This window comes from Mercenaria mercenaria, chromosome 1 (genome assembly GCF_021730395.1).
Source record: "Mercenaria mercenaria strain notata chromosome 1, MADL_Memer_1, whole genome shotgun sequence".
Taxonomy (NCBI): Eukaryota; Metazoa; Mollusca; class Bivalvia; order Venerida; family Veneridae; genus Mercenaria; species Mercenaria mercenaria.
In genome coordinates, this window is record NC_069361.1 from 79806327 (window position 1) to 79825198 (window position 18872).

An 18872-nucleotide genomic window follows, 5' to 3' on the forward strand; every position below is an offset into this window, starting at 1 on the left:
AAGGTTTGTAAGTTTTATTTCTGACTACTTCTTTCGGAAGTAAGTTACAAATGCGTATGAAAAATGAACTATGCAGTTAAACAATCGGCACAAACTAGTCCTTTCTTATCTATTGGATATACTACAATAGGTAGTGAAAGACCAGGGTTACAAGTGCCAGCTTGCAAGGATTTAATAATAAATACATCTAATTTTATGGAATGGCAGGTCTGTCATTTTGTCAGCATTGTCTCGCCTGTAATCCCATAAATAATGGTCAATTAGAATCGAGTTGACTAACAGCTTCTTCCCGTCAGCGTCGGCATCCATAATTTTTCTGGTCTCTTGGTTGATCAGTTCAGTCGCCCATACACTGCAGCCACGGATTTCTACCTCGTATCTTTCACCTGGGAAAAAAATAACTTGTGTAACCATTAATAATTCTAGTATGAATTTCTTTTCAGTCCATACATCCAACTTGTTATGTTCAGGTACTGGCATGTGTCACAGAAGTAAAACAGTGTTTATATAATTATTTCTTTTATTTAATACAATCAAAGGACAAACAAGGCTCTACCCAAAATGAATAAAGAAGAGATGCAAGCTTTAAAATTCCACGTAGTAACGCAGACCGAAAACCCGGACTACTTTAAAACTGGTTCTCGAAACGTACATATTGAAAATACGGTTACCGCCCTAAAACGGCGACATTTTGTTTGGTTAGGCTCTACAAACTATAAAGAGCAATATGTAGTTGAACATACCAGAGTTCAAACGGTGTTCTTTTCTCAGGAATTCTGACAGCTCATCAGAATACTGCAAGGCCCCAAAGTATAGCAAAGCCTGGGGGATTCTGTAGTCGGCGAACATTGTGATCGTGTCTATATCGTTAAATTCTCCATAACCTTGACCTTCAAAACACGCCCAGATATCGGCTATTAGAATCTGGACTCTCTTGTAGATGGCTACATGCTTTCCTGCAAACTCAGTTTCGTCTCTGAAACCAAATTCGCAAACATTCATATTCTTTGTCCTTGCCTTGGACTTGAGACTTGCTTACGAGAATGGTCAACACTATTGCCTTCACATTTTGTTTGTTCTGCAAGTTTGATGATAAAACTACATTTGTATTAATGTACTGAAACGTTGAAGAAATTTGAAATCAATTTGAAACTATCTGTATACTTGGATTGCATATGCTGAGTCGGACGAGCTGTTGTTTCTATGTATCGTGATTTTGTAACATGATAATGATCAAACCTGTAGGAAGTGAAATCTTTGACCACTTGCTTCATCATAGTCTGAGCGCTCTTGTTACATTGTTGCACCAGTTCGACAACACTTCCATCGTACTTTTCCATCAACACTTGACCAGCCTCCCTTAGCACCGTAAATCGTTCTTCAATCAATGGAATGTCGTAATCGGAGTCAGAACGTAAAATTTCAGACAACTTTTTCTTGGTTATGTTTGCAAAGTACTTTGGTTCGGTCAGTTTTATGCCTGAAAAAAAATCAAAGGTGATAATCGTAAAAAGTGAATTTCAGTTATTTCATCTTGCAACAAAAAAAGCTTTATTCTTGCTGTATACTGCAGTAATTAACGTTAACTCCAAACTGGAATATTTTAAAAGTTGCTCAACATATTTTCAATGTCCCAATTTTATGGACAATTTCCATCCTGACTAAAGGTTGAATACAATATTGGCTAAAGTGTTCAGTTGGACTCATAAGCTAGTTGTACCAGGCCGGTATTCAAACATTTGATCCAAACTGTTAATTAAAAACGTACCATCGTATCAGTTTTGAGGCCATCGTGTATTTTTGGTAATTCTAAAACGGTTGCTTGTACACGTTTTGCGAAAAACTCCTACTGAATATTAACTGAATTAAGTTTCAAAATGAAAAGTTTACCTTCATCTAGGGCTCTATTCATTGCAGCACAAAGTGACCAGTAACCCGTATATTCTTTTCCTTTATATCTCACCATATACTTTTTGGTCTCGTCATCTGACCAGAACGAAAAATTAAGTGTGTCAGCAACAAAAATCCAGTTAAGTGCATTTTCGTCCATAGTTTTGGGGTTCAGGTCATGCTGCTTCCAGCTTTTGATACTATATGTGCCAGATTTTACACAGTCCGCCATGAATTTTGCCACTTTAAGCACACCACTGTCATTTATTTTCACGTCTTTACTTTCCCCCGAGATGAACTTTCCGGCATCTCGAGGCATTAAAATATCACCCATTCTTTTCATAAGCAGTCGTCTGGAGTGCCCTGCAATTGTAGTTATTTTGTTACGCTGCATTTTAAAGTTTTACTGTTTTTCTTCATATATATAATAACATTTATCAAAAACTCTTTCAAAGATATTTTGACAACATGTATTGAGCACTCAAGTTTTTTTTTTATAAAATTGATGCATTACGAAATATGATAGTAAATAAATATCTATGATTTTACCTTATTTAGGCTAAAAACGCGTCCTTTTAATGGAACCGAGTTAGTAATATATAAAGATATTAGGTAACTTAACAGACAGGACATTTGACAGAGCTACACATATCCGTTTCTGTTTTAAATCATGTAGCAAATCACATTACAAAATAATAAGCGTCTGTCAAAAAAAACTATTCAAAGAAAGCAGCCACGGATGGATGAGCATAACCGGCGCGCCCCTCCCTCTTTAATATTCTGGTGAGCAAACATTTTTCGACAGCCTAAAATTGAGACATCAGTCATTTTAGTCAATTTTTCGCCTCGCTTCGCTCGCAACACTTGCTGCACTTTCCGCTACTTCCCATGTACAGACTCAATCAAACCGAGTCTGCTGATATTCTAAAGGATCTTCATATAGATTTTATTATTAATGTCAGCAATACTAATAATTGCTGAAGAGACATGGCCAAAAACTGAGACAGTCACATCAGTCAATTTAGGCAAATTTTCCCCTCGCTGCGCTCGCAAAACTTTTTGTCAGCAATGCGTATAACTACTGAAGGGGCGAGGCCGGCCGACAGTCAGGTATTAATTTTGGCAATTTACGTTTTTTACAAACTTATACAATTTTCACTAAAATGATATTGTGTCGTACGTTATCAAATACACGCCAGATTGCACCATTATGAGGTATACTTGCGAAAAGACATCTTCTCCCTAAACCCCCTCTCACTCAAATCCTGGATCCGTCCCAGGCAGCCTATAATATGCAAATTGTTGATAAATTGAAAGTGCAATTTCCTGAACTTTGACACCTCATAAAGAAATAGATCCTATACGTACACATATGTGTAATATCACAATCTCTTTTGATTCACACTACACATATTATTAAAAATGCTATCCAGTGGGTATTAGCATGAAACAAATAAAACGAGTTGTTTCCCTTCCCCTGGTGAACTATATTTATCCTGGTGGCGTATAGATTAGCAGATTTCAGGTGAAACTGTTGAAAATATGGTACCAGCCTTACTCTTCCGGACACACAAAGGTGTACAAATAAATAAGTAAATCAATTTGCAAAAAAAGTTACTGACCTTATATTATGTTCTAACACGTGGTTGTGTATACCTGAATGAACTCAGCCTATCTGTTGCGCATGTGCGAATTCAAACCGTCCGTGAGTATTTTAGAACGGTTGGTCCGTATTAGTAAGCGGACAAAGAAAAAACAAACAAACAGAAAACACACAAAATAAAAAAAAACAAATATAGCTAGAAAATAGAAACACACGAAACTGCAACACAAGTCTTATATATTACTCCGTTGCTGGACCTGTATATTTAACTCGTAGTAAAATTCAACTCATTTATATTCAAATAGGAATTTGCCGCTCTATGCTGATACTCTAGCTGCTTTCAAAAGTCTGTTAAAACATTTTACAACCGTTTATTTTGCTGTTTATATAAAGAAATTGCATCTATGCATTTTAGTTGTATTTTATTACTTTTTACATCTATATCCATATGCCATCTATGCATAATCGTTGGTATATGTAACACTCTTTTGAACGAGTTTTGTTCATAAGAAGAGTGATAAAATGATAATGATGATGATCACAACAACATCAACAACAACCACAATAATAATATTAATAATAATAACAATAATTAATAATAATAATAATATTATTATTATAATTATCATTATTATAAACGATAATAACAAATGACGATAATAATAATATATTGATAAGAAGGGTAATTCAAATACTTATTTTGCGTCATATTTGTTAAGAAAGCATGTGAGATAATGTATATATTGAACAATGTTGCGGATAAATAAAAATGAAAATTACTGCAAGTAGGGATGTTTTGTTTTTTTAATTGTAAATAAAAAGGGGTTATAGAGTACTTTAAGAAAACGTTTTCACATAAAACAGCTGATGCTTTCTTTGCGTTGAAAAAAATCAACAATTAACACGTATATTTTATCAAACCGAAAACATGGATAAACAGCAAAAGATTCCTATAAGAGCAAAAAGGAATTCGTTGGAAAAAAGTCCGTGAGTCATTACTATAGAATTTGATGGAATTTTTGACCCATTGCCTGAAACATCTGTTTTCCTGTTTTGTTACAAACGAGGTTGTTAATCCCTCGGTGACGGTTCTGAGGTCTTTAAGAACTTTTCCGGAAATCTAATGACAGATGGGCATTATGGGAATGGACAATTAAATTTATCTCACTTTCAGCCAATCAGATTGTATCCATAGTGCACGCGCGCATGTTCTATTAGCCAATCAGAAACGAAAAATATGAGGGTCTTGAGAGCATCACATATGACTCATTAGTAAAGATAAAAAGACTCAATTATTAATTGTAAACGTGCGATGAGATATTAGCTGAAACGGAAAACCGCTTTCAAGGGGCACTCAAATACCGTGCAATAAAATATTGCTATAAATAATATGCAAGCTCAAGGTGTTTACAATATCTTTATTTTTATTTGTGGTTATTTTCAAAATGGGGCGCGTAGGCTGACGGTCCTAGTAAATGATACTACAATTATGAGACATGCAAATGTAAAATTTCACCGACTGTAACGAGACGCCCAAAATGCAAATTTACTTCAATGACATTGAATAAGGTTGAAGCATGATAAAAAGTTGCATTTACATTTACAATGTCAGTAAAATAAAGTATGCTTATAATATAAATAATAATAAAGAAACACGATAACAACACTATTATAGTTCAAACGTAAATTGCATTATGAATCAATCCTTATTCGTCTATTTCTTGGATAAGATAACGCGTATGACATATTAAAACATTGTTGGGATTATAGCATTTTTTTCAATTGCATATTTAAAAAAAGACGAAAATCTAAAGAAAGATTAATGTTTTTTTTTTGTCGTCCCTAATGCTTAAAATCAAGCGGTCAAACTCTTTTAAGCGGTCAAACTATGCATTGCTCGTGCATTAATCATCACGTGAATAGCCGCCGGAATTCAATAATCGTATTAATCAAATATAGAGTATTGAACGATGTTATTAAATGCCACTTTTATTTCTATTTGATTATTTTCCCCTGGCTATTTCCCTAGATTGACCATGTCCAGCTTCCATTCAAAACAACTGCCCTTATTTACTTTTCCCCCAAGTGCACAATGCATGAATAGCAATTAAAACTTCAATGTGTCATTAATATTAATATGAAAAAAAATCTTTTTCATTAGTATTAACCTTCCGCAATCTGAATCATTTTTTGTAATGCTCCGAATGTTTTCACACAGCGTGCGAGACGGATGAAAACAAAGGCCGTGAGTCAATCTTTGACTCGAGTTCTCGTGAAGGGGCTGAGTCACTAAGGAGCCCTAGTTTCCTTTGTTCATGTGTCTGATACTAAATACTCATATTTTTCCCCTTAAGAAAACGTGCTGCATTCGTAGTTAATTAGAAATTCGAGACTCGTAGATTATTTGATTTTATTCTCTAACTACCACAAATGTCGCCCATGTTTTCTGCAATTAAAATATTTGCGTTTGAAATAAAAACTGTTAGTAAGACCTGAAATAGGTGTTTTACATAGGTTTATGCGGTTTTAATTAGAGTTTTAATAGATCGAAATAATGCCATGATTTATTACATGCGTTTGTTTAAATGGCATATGCTAATTTTTCTTAACCAAATTATAATCCTGCATTAAATATATACTAAGATTAGATTTAATGACATACATATGACTGTTCCATTTAAATGATAAAGTTCACAATTAAGAGCGGAAATCATTATTTTTTCATCATATTAATTAAGTTAAAGCTACCTATTCATACACTGATAAATTATCCATGTCTTCATATATTAGTTTATCCCTACACCTTCGACATGAATTATTATTTAGTATCAAAGAGAAATACACCACCCTCCTCCTCCCTATCTTCCCCCCCCCCCCCACCCCCCACCCCCTAATCCCCCCCCCCCCCCCCCCCCCCCCCCAAAAAAAACACAAAAAAACAACAACACGCACGCACGCACGCACGCACACACACATACACACACACACACACACACACACACAACACTTCGGTATAAACATGTTTATTATATTAGTATGAATAAATCAATTACTTGTCAAGAGAGTATTAATATTGTATTTACGGACAAATCATTGTCAGGGAATCCATATCGGTTATAAATAATAAATGTGGTATATATCTGTTTGCTCAACTTCAACGTTTCATAAATGATAAGTATATGATTGTGATATAAACTGAATTTGTTTATTCTACTCAAATGCGAAAGGTAGCGACGCTATTTGAGTCTTGTATAATATACAAATGTATATTGAAAACAAACAGGCTACTTATGTTTAAAAAATCAGATACTTTGCATATTTTTATATATGATTTTATTTTATCTATTTTATTTCGTATTAACGAATATCCCATTTACCATTTTCCTTGCTATTGAAAAACAGTAAAAACAATTGCACTTCTGATTGGGACAGATAGTGCACCGACTTTAATTAATCTACACTCTTACTTCCTTTGCTGTCGAAAGCTGTCGAAAGCATATTGTAAATTATTCTAGTAGTATTAGTTTTTATACCATAAATGTTTCATCCAAGACAACATATATACTCAAACCCAAGGTAACTTCCGAATGACATCATGTTTATTCTGAATTATTCTAGTGTTAATTGTTTTACCATTAATATTTCATTCTAAGACAACATTTTATTGCAAGTTAGATACTCTCCTTTAATAAATAAATTTTAGACTTGAATAATAACGATATGTATATAAAGATAAGGAGCGATTCTCAAACCCGAGGTAGATTCTCTACATAAATATTATGTTCTTTTTTGTTTTCATTTCTTGTCAGTCTGTAACATGATTAATATTGTTAGACACCAATGTAGCGCCATTTGTTTTCATTTCCAATTTCACTAGACACGGATCTGCTCATCTATTGACTGAAAAAAAAGTGAGTTCACCATCCCTACATGTCCACATTTGTACAGTAAAATATCCTTTCTGTTCTGTTCTGTTCTGTTCCGTTCTGATATTGAAAGTTTATAAATCCTTTGCGACGATTATTATATTATCATCTGTATCAGTAAACAAACAAGAAACAATTAAGAAATGATATAAGAAAAAGGTAATTCCTTCCCCCCCTTTTATTCTTACTTAGTTTGCGTCGTAGCATGGCCTGCTTGGCCCACTGTTAGTGTAGATGCAGACACAATTTCTTGGTAAGGAAATTTCATTTTACCAAAGGTTCGATCGCGCTCATTTAGACCGGTTAGAAAAAAAACAACGATGAATAAAAATATCGGCATTATTTTAATCTTTGTTTTCGACAAAATCATGATTAGATTAAAATAGCTTTTTTTCTCTCTAGAAATTGTCCATATAAAATATACTACCAAAAGAAACAGTGTATTGTTTGTCGAGTCATCAGTTGCAGAACTAAGTTATTTCTAACTTTTTTTGGTAACTTGCCATTTTATGAGATATTTATATAAATATTTTGTTATTCGGTTTATGATTATCACAGAAGTGGTTCAATTAACGATTACGCATCAGAAAGATATGAGATTTAGTAGTAATTGACCTAAAAACTGATATACTTGCTTAAAGATCTTAATTGCTCACATACTGAACCTTTTTTCATCTGAGCCGCGCCATGAGAAAACCAACATAGTGCGTTTACGACCAGCATGGATCCAGACCAGCCTGCGCATCCGCGCAGTCTGGTCAGGATCCATGCTGTTCGCTTTCAAAGCCTATTGCATGATAGAAACCATTAGCGAACAGTATGGATCCTGACCAGACTGCGCGGATGCGCAGGCTGGTCTGGATCCATGCTGGTCGCAAATGCACTATGTTGGTTTTCTCATGGCGCGGTAATAGCTGACTTTATATATAGAGCGGTTTACACGTTCACGTTAGAATGCATGTGAAAGTTGTTTTGCATTAAAGGGTCGCTTTACTCCAGATTTTGGCTAAAATGATCTTTTTGGTTGCCTGGGCAATAGTAATATCTATCCTATCTTGACTTAATTTGTACTGTTTAAATTAGGCATTATAATTAAGACAGTTGACCTTCGGTACTCCTTTACAAACGCTTTCCCATTTTGAATCGATAAAATATTAGAAACGTGTTATAATGTTACTTTTTCTTTGTTGAGGTATATATGGAGGTCAGCCCTTTTAAAGTTTGGTTTTTATATGTTAAAAATGTGTATTAAACGCTACATGAAATCTGTTTTATTTTAATATGGAGGCACTTATTCTGGTGAACAACAGCTCGATCCCAACAATGGCATGCATCGACATATACCGTTTTTAAAGTGTCTGATGTCGTTTTTACCTTGGCGTGTCGGTCAGATACGTAGCAAGCGTTTACCTAACTGCCTCGATACAACTTTCTCATAAGGTAGGGAATTAATGACTGCAGACATATTGCCGGGTCGTCATGGAGAACAGTCACATCGCTGGGAGATCAAACTCGCGGCTGTCGAAGCAGAGTCCTATGCTCTAATCGGACAGACTTATCCAAACTTTACTAAATAAAACAACTCGATAGACAAAACGATTTGGAAGGAGAGTTTTATTTTAGAATGCAACCCGGAACTAGCCAATCATCCCATTCGGAACTTGTGAGATACTTGAGTCATACTTCTGTTAACAAAGTTTATTGTTTGCTTTTGTGGCGGAGTATTTACATAAATAATGTTTAAAGCCAACACAGAAATGTGTTATTTCCTGAAGACAAGAAGATTACATTGTCGCATGTGCCATCTTGGTTAGACCACTGACTTAATAAGGATACTTTTGGAATTAAACAAGCCGTCATACTGTGATATGATGAATTCAGATCTAAGTGTGACTCATAAACCACACTGTATCTTTAATTCTAGGAAGTATTTCCAGTACTTTCTAATCCGATAAGATAAGATAAATTTTATTTTGAGTCGGCAAGACAAATAACAATATAACATAAGCACTCAAGGTGCTTTTGAGTCGACTATGTACTAAAACATTATAAGGAACAAAAGTAAAAATAAAGTTGTAAAAGAAAGACAATGATTACAAGAACTACAAGCAAGAGATCTAGTTGTAAGACGAACCTAAAACATTTCTACCACATAACAGAACATAAGATGACATGGCAACAACAATTTTAATGTAATAATGATAAATTAAAAACCATGTGGTAGCTGCTGTTCTAGGTCAAGATCTAAAAAGACTGCTATAAAAGAGCAAAATAAAAAACTGAACCAGCAAAAAAGCACAAGAAATGCATAATTTAAAACAAAGCTAAAGGAAGTTATAATCTCAGGATCAGACCTGAGGTGAACTGAACAGCAACTACTACATGGCAGCAACATTCAAGGAACTACAACTACAAGGGAAAAAACAATACAGCAACTCAGGAGTGAATGCATTAAGCATAATGAAAGCCACAAAATAAGGATGGAAGAAATATCATACAGGGAAACTCAAAGCATGTACATCAACAGGTATGCTGTCAACCACATATCGATGAGGAAAAAGGTGTGACTGTATAACTAAAGTAAAATAATAGTGAAATTAAGATTTTATACAATGAACATTTACAATCATTTCCATTCCAAAAAGAGATCTGATTTTAAAATTGGCTGACATTAAGAACATTTCTGTAACTTTCAGGAAAGGAATGCCACAGAACAGGTGCAGTGTACCTGAAGGTATGCCGACTTGGTAGCAATTCTGGGGTTTTCTCTCTCATCTCTTCGGTTCCAGTTAACTATTAGTAAAGCTTGATGGTTCGCCGTCAATCGTCCGTCGTCCACAATTAACATAAACATCTCCACTGAAACTGCAGGTAAGAATTACACCAAAACTTTGTCAATGGCATCTTTGCAGGGTCTTCTTTCATGTTTGTTCAGTTGGTTGTGCTTGACTCCTTTTGACGATCACTGGAGCTAAAAATAGAAAAAAAAATATTTTTTTTACATGACTTCTTCTCATGAACCGTTTCATATATCTTCATCTGCAGCATCATTATAAGGTCCTCTCTCATTTTTCAAATGGGGACACTTGTCCCCTTTAAAGGGGCCGGACACTTGACCCCATTAAGGGATTGCCAGACACCTTTTAACGAATTTTCTCATGAATTGCTTCAAGTATCTTCATTAAACTTGGTCAGTAGCACCATTGTAAACTTCTCATGAATTGTTTCATAGATATATATCAAACTCTATCTGTAGCATCATTGTAAGATACTTTCCCAGATGGAGGCACTTGGCTCCTTTAGGTAACGATTGAGGTAATAAATATCAAGGACTAGGTTACATAATTAGCTGTCCAACGAAAGAATGCGTCCCGTAAGTAACAGAGCACAGAACACGGACATGCACTATGCATTACAAGTCAATGTTACACTTTGTACTAGAAAGAGAATTTTTAATATGCCCGATTCCCGAGCGTACGGTAACAAAGTCACAGTGCAGTAACTTATGACCTTGCATTAAACTAAAGAAAATGATGTGTCTAGGGATTTGTCAAGTTTATTTATCTGTCTGAACCTGAAAGATACAGACCGAAGCGTGCAATTTTATGGCTACACAAACAGCAAGAGCTGAGCTGTCGGAGGACAGCAGTGTTCGACTATTCAAAATGCCTTATCACTGGAAAAATAGACTGAATATAAAAGTCAAATAAAACGGCATGATATTGTGAAAATGCAGAATAGAGCTATGGAACGTGTAAATTTGCATGTTAGTTCATCACAATGGACAGGTGTGTGAAGTCTCAATCCTTTCCTACAAGTGATTACTGAGATACCAGATTACATACAAAACTATTCCGAATCGGGAAGCGAACGCTGACGCCGACGAACGGATGAGTGCAATAGCTCAACATATTCTTCGAATAACCAAGCTGAAAATACAGGACTTGGATTTATTTGCTGACACAGACTCGATCCGAGACTAGGTTTCTTAATCACCCGACGCAAGAAATACACACAAATATGTGACCAGTTGAAACTTTACTAATTTTTACCCAAATACTGGAAATGGCACACTATGGACCGAAATCCCAAACATTTCATTCGATCAAAGCTTTTGTATGATAAAGTTTAAAGAAAATCCTATCGTCGAATTTCAACTCGGAAGTTTATTCGGTTGAATCCAGACCGAAAAAATATCACAATGAGATATACAACGCTTGATTCAACGTCTCATCCCAGGAACACACAGGTGCCATATTATAATAATAACAATGGTGATAATATATTAATAATAAGAAGAAGAATGATGATAATAATAATAATAATAATAATAATAATAAACAGACTACTGCAAACATCAAGCACTTTTTTTGCAATGAAGATTTTCTCCCATACCAATACCTATCAAATAGTTGGATTGAAACACTGTATTTTTATCCTAATACCACTTGAAACAGTTTGACATACTTTGCATATAGAATTTATTTCTTGGTTAAAGAATATCAAAAAGGATGTTTCTCAAATTCCGCCAATTCAAACTGGTTTAAATTAAGTACTGTAACAAAATGAAACTAAAAAGGAAATAAAGACAATCATATATTATTCTAAAAGGGAGACATCGCATAAGAAGTTGTTTAATGTTTTCAATAACTGGTATTCATGTTTCTACTTTCCAGTATTTCACAATTAGCTTACCTTTAGGCACACGTGGATTTGTAAATGTACAACGTAAAGAGGGAAGCATTCGCAATCAAGATAAGCAAATTTTGCTTATTTTTGAATTTGGTGTTAAATATATATATTTTTTTTAATTTATTAAAGTAACATATGAGAGTAAACGGTGTATAATTTTTATGTTTTCAAGGCAGTACAACAGAGCACAAAGCATGTAGTCACAGTTGTGCCTCGAGACAAATCGTCAAATTCGTATTGTTTTATCTAGAAACGGGGTCTAAATATAATTTATGTTAAATAGAGAGCAGAGACAAGAACGTTAGATGCCAGCCATATTGCATATGTCGCATTACGCTGGCCAGACAGTCTTAACAGAACTATGTATGAAATAAACATAACCAGAATTAATCTCTTTTAGCATCACGTATGTCCTTAGTTTAAACCATCAAGTAGTTTGTTTGAGTCATCTTTGTTGTTTGCTTTGTTGGTGGAATATTTACATAAATAATGAGCAAAGCCTACGCGGAAATATGTATTTCCTGAAAATTAGAAGACTAAAATCGGGTCGCATGTGTCATCTTGCTTGACTATTGGCTTAATCAGTATTAAACTGTGATATTCCTGAGCGACAAGTGTTCATATGCAGTGTGACTCACAATCTGTCGGTGGTATCTTTAATTGTAATCAGTTTTTCTCGTATCAGCAATCCTTATAGCGTTTCCTTTTTTCAACAAGGTTAGTTATTTTTTCTTGTTTCCACTCCTACAAATAGTTTGCTCAATCTAAAATATTTCTCAGTCCATCCGTTTTGGAATCTGAAGGTGTGCTCCCCAAGAAAACATGACGTTTGCACCGAACCTATATGGCTGAGATTTTTAATCACAAGTAATTAGAGGAATACTCTCCAATTTCCAGAGATACAATGCTTTGGAGGGCGTTTTTCATCTATGCTATTCTCACTATGCAACGCTAAAAACTTTTGATTTTACCTTAACGACAATTTCGACTCCTTGAAAATTTGGGTTGAGGTCACAAAATTACTTCTGATGTCAGATTTGCAAGATTTCCAAGATTTCTGTCACTTTTAGTGTTGCAAATATCAGAGAAAAAACAGTCTGTACTAAACTTAGTAATTTATGAAAATGAAACGACCATTTTTAATGAAGACAGAGAATTTTTAATATGCCAAACTCCCGAGTTTAACATAACGAGGTCGCTTTGCAGCACCTTATTTCCTCTTGTACTACAGATTTTTTCACTTGTTGCAGTTGCAGATGGGAATTTCCGGCCTCGAGGATAACTGTTTAGGCGGTAACGACGCTCCGCCGAGTTACCGCGTAAACAGTTTCCTGAGAGCCGGAAATTTCCTGCACCTACAACCAGTGATCGAATCTTTTTCTTGCATACCATATTCAAGAAATAATAATAAAAATAAAATCAGTCGAACGGCTTTCTTTTTAGAACTATTTCTTATAGCAGCGTATTTAAACAAAGCGCGGGAAACCAACAAAGACGTCATGACGTTTCAAAGACAAATAACAATGTTTAGTTCCGGTTTTGTTTTATCAGTTGCAGAATTACTTTTTGAATTTTGATAAAATAACGTTTTTATGAATCGAGAAATATACTATCAGGAACAAAGATGAACTGTCAAGGTATTGGATTTTTATTACGTTTTTTGAAATAAAATATAAATTACGACATAAATCTTCTACATAAATGTAGTTCGTAATACGTCATTTACAGCACGGATTTTTCCAACATTGGTAAAAATAACAGAAATTCCCGTCTGGTATGCAAGAATTGATATTCCATTCAAAGATAGCATTTCATTCGAAGTTAAATAGCATCCTTTAATACTTGATTAATAAGGAAATGTATATAAAGTTGAGGAGTGATTCTCAAAGCCGAGGTACAAACGACCGATTTACGAGTTTAAAGATCATGTGCTATAATGATAATATTTTCATCTAATCTGTTTCCAGCCTAATTTAACAAACAGGAAAAAATAAGAGATCATATAAGAATGCAAATTCTTTTTTTTTTCTTTTTTCGTTTTTGTAATAGTTTGACCTACTTGCGGGTGCAGATATAGTTATATTTTTGCAAAGGTCCGATCCCGCCCATTTAGTCCAGAAACAAAATAACACAATAATGAAGAAGAATTATATGCATTTATTTAGATGTTTGATAACCATAAAATCATGATTAGTATAAATATTTGATACGTAACAGTTTTTGTAGAAATCGCCCTTATACTACCGAAAGAAGCGTTTTATTGTTTGCCGAGTCATTAATTGCCGAGCTAAGTTAACCTTTTTTTTTTGTAGTTACTTTTGACATTTTATAACATAGATATTTTGATATTCGGTGAATGATTAACACAGTTGTGTTTCAATTAACTGTAACGCATCGGAATGTAATTAAGGAGATTTAGTAGTAATTGACCTAGAAATGCGATTGCTGCATAAAGATCTTAATTGCTCACATATGAACGCTTTTTCTTGTAATTTTACTTTCTTGCATACTCGTTTTTAATAATTACATTACCTTGTTTTGTATTTGCTGAAGATAATGAGGTAATATTCAACTTTATATATAAAAACACCGTATACGTACCCGTTAAAAAGCATACAAAACTTATTTTGCATCAGTTAGTTTTTAAATTTCGAAAACAATATTATTAAATATCAAATTAAGGTAATTATCCCCGATCCCCAAAATGGTTTCGGCGCCGCGACATAAACCTTTTGCTCCTGTCCATTTTAAAGGGTTGTTGGATTTAGGTCTTACGCCATTCTTTTTTCAACAGCTTGTCGGTCAGTTACTTAGCAAGCATTTCTACGATTTCTCTGACTGCATCGGTACAACTTCCTCATATGGTAGAGAGACATATTGTCAGATCGTCATGGAGAACAGTCTCATCGCTCGGGGATCAAACTCGCAACTATCGAATCAGAGTTCTTTGCTCAAATCGGACAGATTGATCGATTTTTGATTTCTTAAAACAACTCGATAGACAAACGATATATAATAAAATATATTGACAAAGTTTCTTTATCCTAAAATTCAGCCTGGAACTAGCCAGTCATTCCATTCAGAACTTGTTGAATATTTGAGACAAAGTTTATTGTTTGCTTTTGCCACGGAGTATTTACATAAATAATGTTTAAGGCTAACACAGAAATGTGTATTTCCTGAACTCAAGAAGATTACATTCGGGCCGCATGTACCAACTTGGCGAAACCACTGACTTAATAAGAATGATTTAGGAATCAAACAAGCTGTCATACTGTGATACGATGAGTTTCAATCTGAAGTGTGACCCATACGCCACACTGTATCTTTAATTCTGTGAAGTATTTCCGGTACTTTCAAATCCGATAAGCCTATTTGGTAGCAATACTAAATCTTAGATTTTCTCTCTCAGTTTTAGCTTACTGAAACCGAATGTTCAGGGTGAGCTTTAAGTAAAGCTGGATGGTCCAGTATACATCGTCCGCCGTCCACTATTTACATAAACACATCCACTGAAACTACTGGTAGAAATTACACCAAATCATGGTTAATAGCATTTTTGCAAGGTCTTCTATCAAATTTGTTCGACTGGTTCCTCTCGATCTCTTTTAAGTTGTGCTAGAGCTAAAACAGAAAAAAAATTCTCCTTTAAACGACTTCTTCTCATGAGCAGCTTGATGGATCAAACTGGATCTGTAGTATCATTATAATGCCCTCTCCCAAGTTTGTTAAATCGGGGTGATTAGTCACTTAAAGGGACGGCCACTAGAGCTATATATATATACATATTTACGTGACTTATTCTCAAGAACAGTTTCATAGATCTCCATCAAACTTGGTCTGTAGCATCATTATAAGGTCGTCTCTCCTCTTTTTCAAATTGGGACACTAAGTCCCTTGTAGGGGTCACCAGACCTTAATGATTTCCTCTCATCATAACTGTTTCATGGATCTTCATCAAGCTTGGTCTGTTGCGTAATTGTGAGGTTCTATAAAATTGTTTTCAAACGGGAACCCGTACACTTTAAGGGATCACCAGACCTAGAAATAGAAATACCTTTAAACGACTTCTTCTCTTGAACCAGTTCATTGATCTTCATGAATCGCTACAAAGCATTCTCTTAAAAATGTTCAAACGGGGGAACTTGGTTCCTTTTAACAGCCGATAGAGTTCAAAATAATAAAGCTTTTTACCAATTTTTACTCATTAACCTCTTGTGTGATCTTCATAAAACTTAGTATGTACGAGTATTAATTAACGGTCCTTACAAAGATGTACTAAAATGGGAGCTCCTTACTGGGGGTGCTAGACGACCTAATAATAGAAATACTTTTAAACGAATTCTCGTGAATTGCTTCATGATTTTCATCAAGCTATTTCTGTAGCATCAGTATAAGGTTCTCTCCCAAATGTATTCTAATGGCGGCACTTGACGCCTTAAAGTGGATATTATTTTGATTATTTGATTATCTATCGCAATAATAGAAATACCTTTAAATGACTTTTTCTCATGAAGCTCTCAATAGACCTCCAACAAATTTGATGTATAGCATCGTTGTAAGGTCCTCTCTCAAATTTGTTCAGGTGGTCGCACTTGGCCTCTTTGAGAGGTTACCAGAGCTCATTACAGAAAAAAAACCTTTAAACAAATTTTTCTTATGAACTCTTTGGGAATCTTCCTTAAATTTAGTCTGTAGCGTCAGTTTTAGGTCATTTTCCAAACGTATTCAAATGGTGTCACTTGGTCCCTTTTACGGGTCGCTAGAGCTAAAAATAGAAAATTCTTAAATGACTTCTTCTCGCGAACTGTTTGATGGGTCTTCATCAAACTTGATCTGTGGCATCATTGTGAGATCTTCTCCAACAAATCTTTTTGTTTCAAAGGAGGCTTTTTAGGGGCTGCTGGAGCTAAAACTTGAAATAAATATAAACAACTTCCTATCATGAACGGCGTGATTGATCTTCGTCAAACTTAGTCTGTAAGATGATTGTAAGGTTCTTTCCAAGATGTATTCAAATAGGGTCACATGACCCCTATAAGGGACTGCTAGATCTAAAAATAGAAAAACACCTTTAAAAGACTTCATTAAACTCGGTCTATAGCGTCAGTGTAAGGTTTTGTTCCAGTTTCCAGTTTTTTCAAATTATGCTCAGCCCGTCTAACTTTTAGCCTACTGGCGGCAATTGGTTTTGCCTTTGCAACAAGTGCAGACCAATATCAGCCTGCACATCCGTGCAGGCTGATCATTGTCTGCACTGTTCACTATTCAGTCAGTAAATTTTCAGTGAACACCCATTCGAATAATAAATGGTATTGCCCAAATTTAATGATCGACCAGTCTATTCTAGAAATATAGCAGAGTAAGGGTTAAGGGGCCGCTAGACCCAAAAGATGTAATTACATTAATAAGACTTATTCTCTTGATGGATGTTAATCAAACATGGTTTGTAGCAACATTGTTAGATTCTCTCTAAAATCTATTCAAATGGAGTGATTGGCCCCGTTTAAGGAAATAGGAATATATTGCTCATGAGCCGTTTGATAGATATGCATCAAACTTGGTCTATTGCATCATTATAAAGTCCTCTTTTCACTTTTATTTTCAAATAGAGGCACTGTTCGGGGCCACTAGAGCAACAAATTAAAATAACTTTGAACAACTTCTTCTCCTGAAAGCCTTGATTGATCTTCATCAAATTTGGTCTGTAGCATTTTATAGAGTACTACATTTAATTTTCTTCAACTGGGACACTTGGCCTTTTTAAAGGGTAACAAGAGTTTAAAAAGAAACATCTTTAAATGACTTTTCCCTTGAACTGCTAGGCACTTGGATTTATTTACTGACAGAGACACTATATCCGAGACCAGGTTTTCAATCATCCGAGGCAAGAACTATACACATATATTGATCAGCTGAAATTTCGAATCACTCCTTCCCGACTACTGTAAAGGGCATGCTGAGGACTGAAATCCACAACTTTTCATTCGATGACGGCTGTCTGTCGTCGAATTTCAACTCGAAAGTTCATTCCGTGCAATCGGTGCTTGAATCCAGACTACGTTTAGAACAAACATCACATTTTGAATCAACGTCTCATCCCAGGCACACCCTGGTGCGAAATGCAATGATAGTAATAATAAAAAGACCGCTGGAAATGTCAACGCTTTCTTTGCAAACAGCTATTTCTGAAAATTTTCTTCCACGCCAATGATAACTATCAAAAAGATGAACAGAAACACAGTATATTTATTCCAGTATCCCTTGTGAAATAGGTTGACATACTTAGTATACTCTGGGTTAAAGAATTTAAATAAAGACATTTCTGCTTTTCCAGAGTTCACAATTTGCTCATTTCAGTTGATTGAAATTAAGTATTGTAATAAAAGATATCATTCTGTTCTTTTAAAAGAGCCAAATCGCACAAAAAGCTTTGCGGTAATGTAAGTTTTATATTGATTGTTTAATGTTTAATTCAATACTGGTAAATAGTTTTGTATTTATATGTTTTTGCTTTCTTGTATTTCAGAATCAATTTTTGAATTTATATGAGGTATCATAATTATGAGAGTAACTCGAGTATAAATCTTATATTAATATTTCAGACTGTACATCTCGTGTCGAATCGTCAGCTCCATATTTTGTTCCTTAACATCATCTATGTTAAATAGAGAGCAGATGTAAGGACGACAGATGCCAGCCATATCTTCTATATCGCGTTAAACAAATCGTTTCACTCTATGGTCGAACTGGCGACCTCT

General features: G+C 34.8%; 1 protein-coding gene across 2 annotated transcripts; it reads right to left on the reverse strand.

Annotated features, from left to right (window-relative positions):
• Positions 1–3580, reverse strand: LOC123545447 (queuosine salvage protein-like). 2 transcript variants are annotated; one of them, XM_045331766.2, is made up of 5 exons: positions 3513–3580; positions 1891–2253; positions 1240–1480; positions 744–976; positions 1–386 (listed from the first exon to the last, which is right to left on the reverse strand). In XM_045331766.2, the coding sequence occupies exons 2-5, from the start codon at positions 2231–2233 to the stop codon at positions 172–174; spliced, it is 1032 nt and encodes a 343-aa protein (XP_045187701.1). In that variant the 5' UTR covers positions 2234–2253; positions 3513–3580; the 3' UTR covers positions 1–171. The 2 variants fall into 2 exon arrangements, with proteins under 2 accessions (XP_045187701.1, XP_045187702.1); XM_045331767.2 differs by lacking the exon at positions 3513–3580 and adding an exon at positions 3071–3196.
• Positions 3581–18872: the final 15292 nt, after the last annotated feature.

What these genes read in the sequence shown, in the direction of transcription:
- LOC123545447 (XM_045331766.2), bottom strand. Translation starts at nt 2,233, where the DNA reads ATGAAAAGAATGGGTGATATTTTAATGCCTCGAGATGCCGGAAAGTTC. An exon ending in GAATAGAGCCCTAGATGAAG is followed by an intron (nt 1,481 to 1,890) that starts GTAAACTTTTCA and finishes ATTTTTTTTCAG; the next exon opens with GCATAAAACTGACCGAACCA. An exon ending in AGAACACCGTTTGAACTCTG is followed by an intron (nt 387 to 743) that starts GTATGTTCAACT and finishes TTTTTTTCCCAG; the next exon opens with GTGAAAGATACGAGGTAGAA.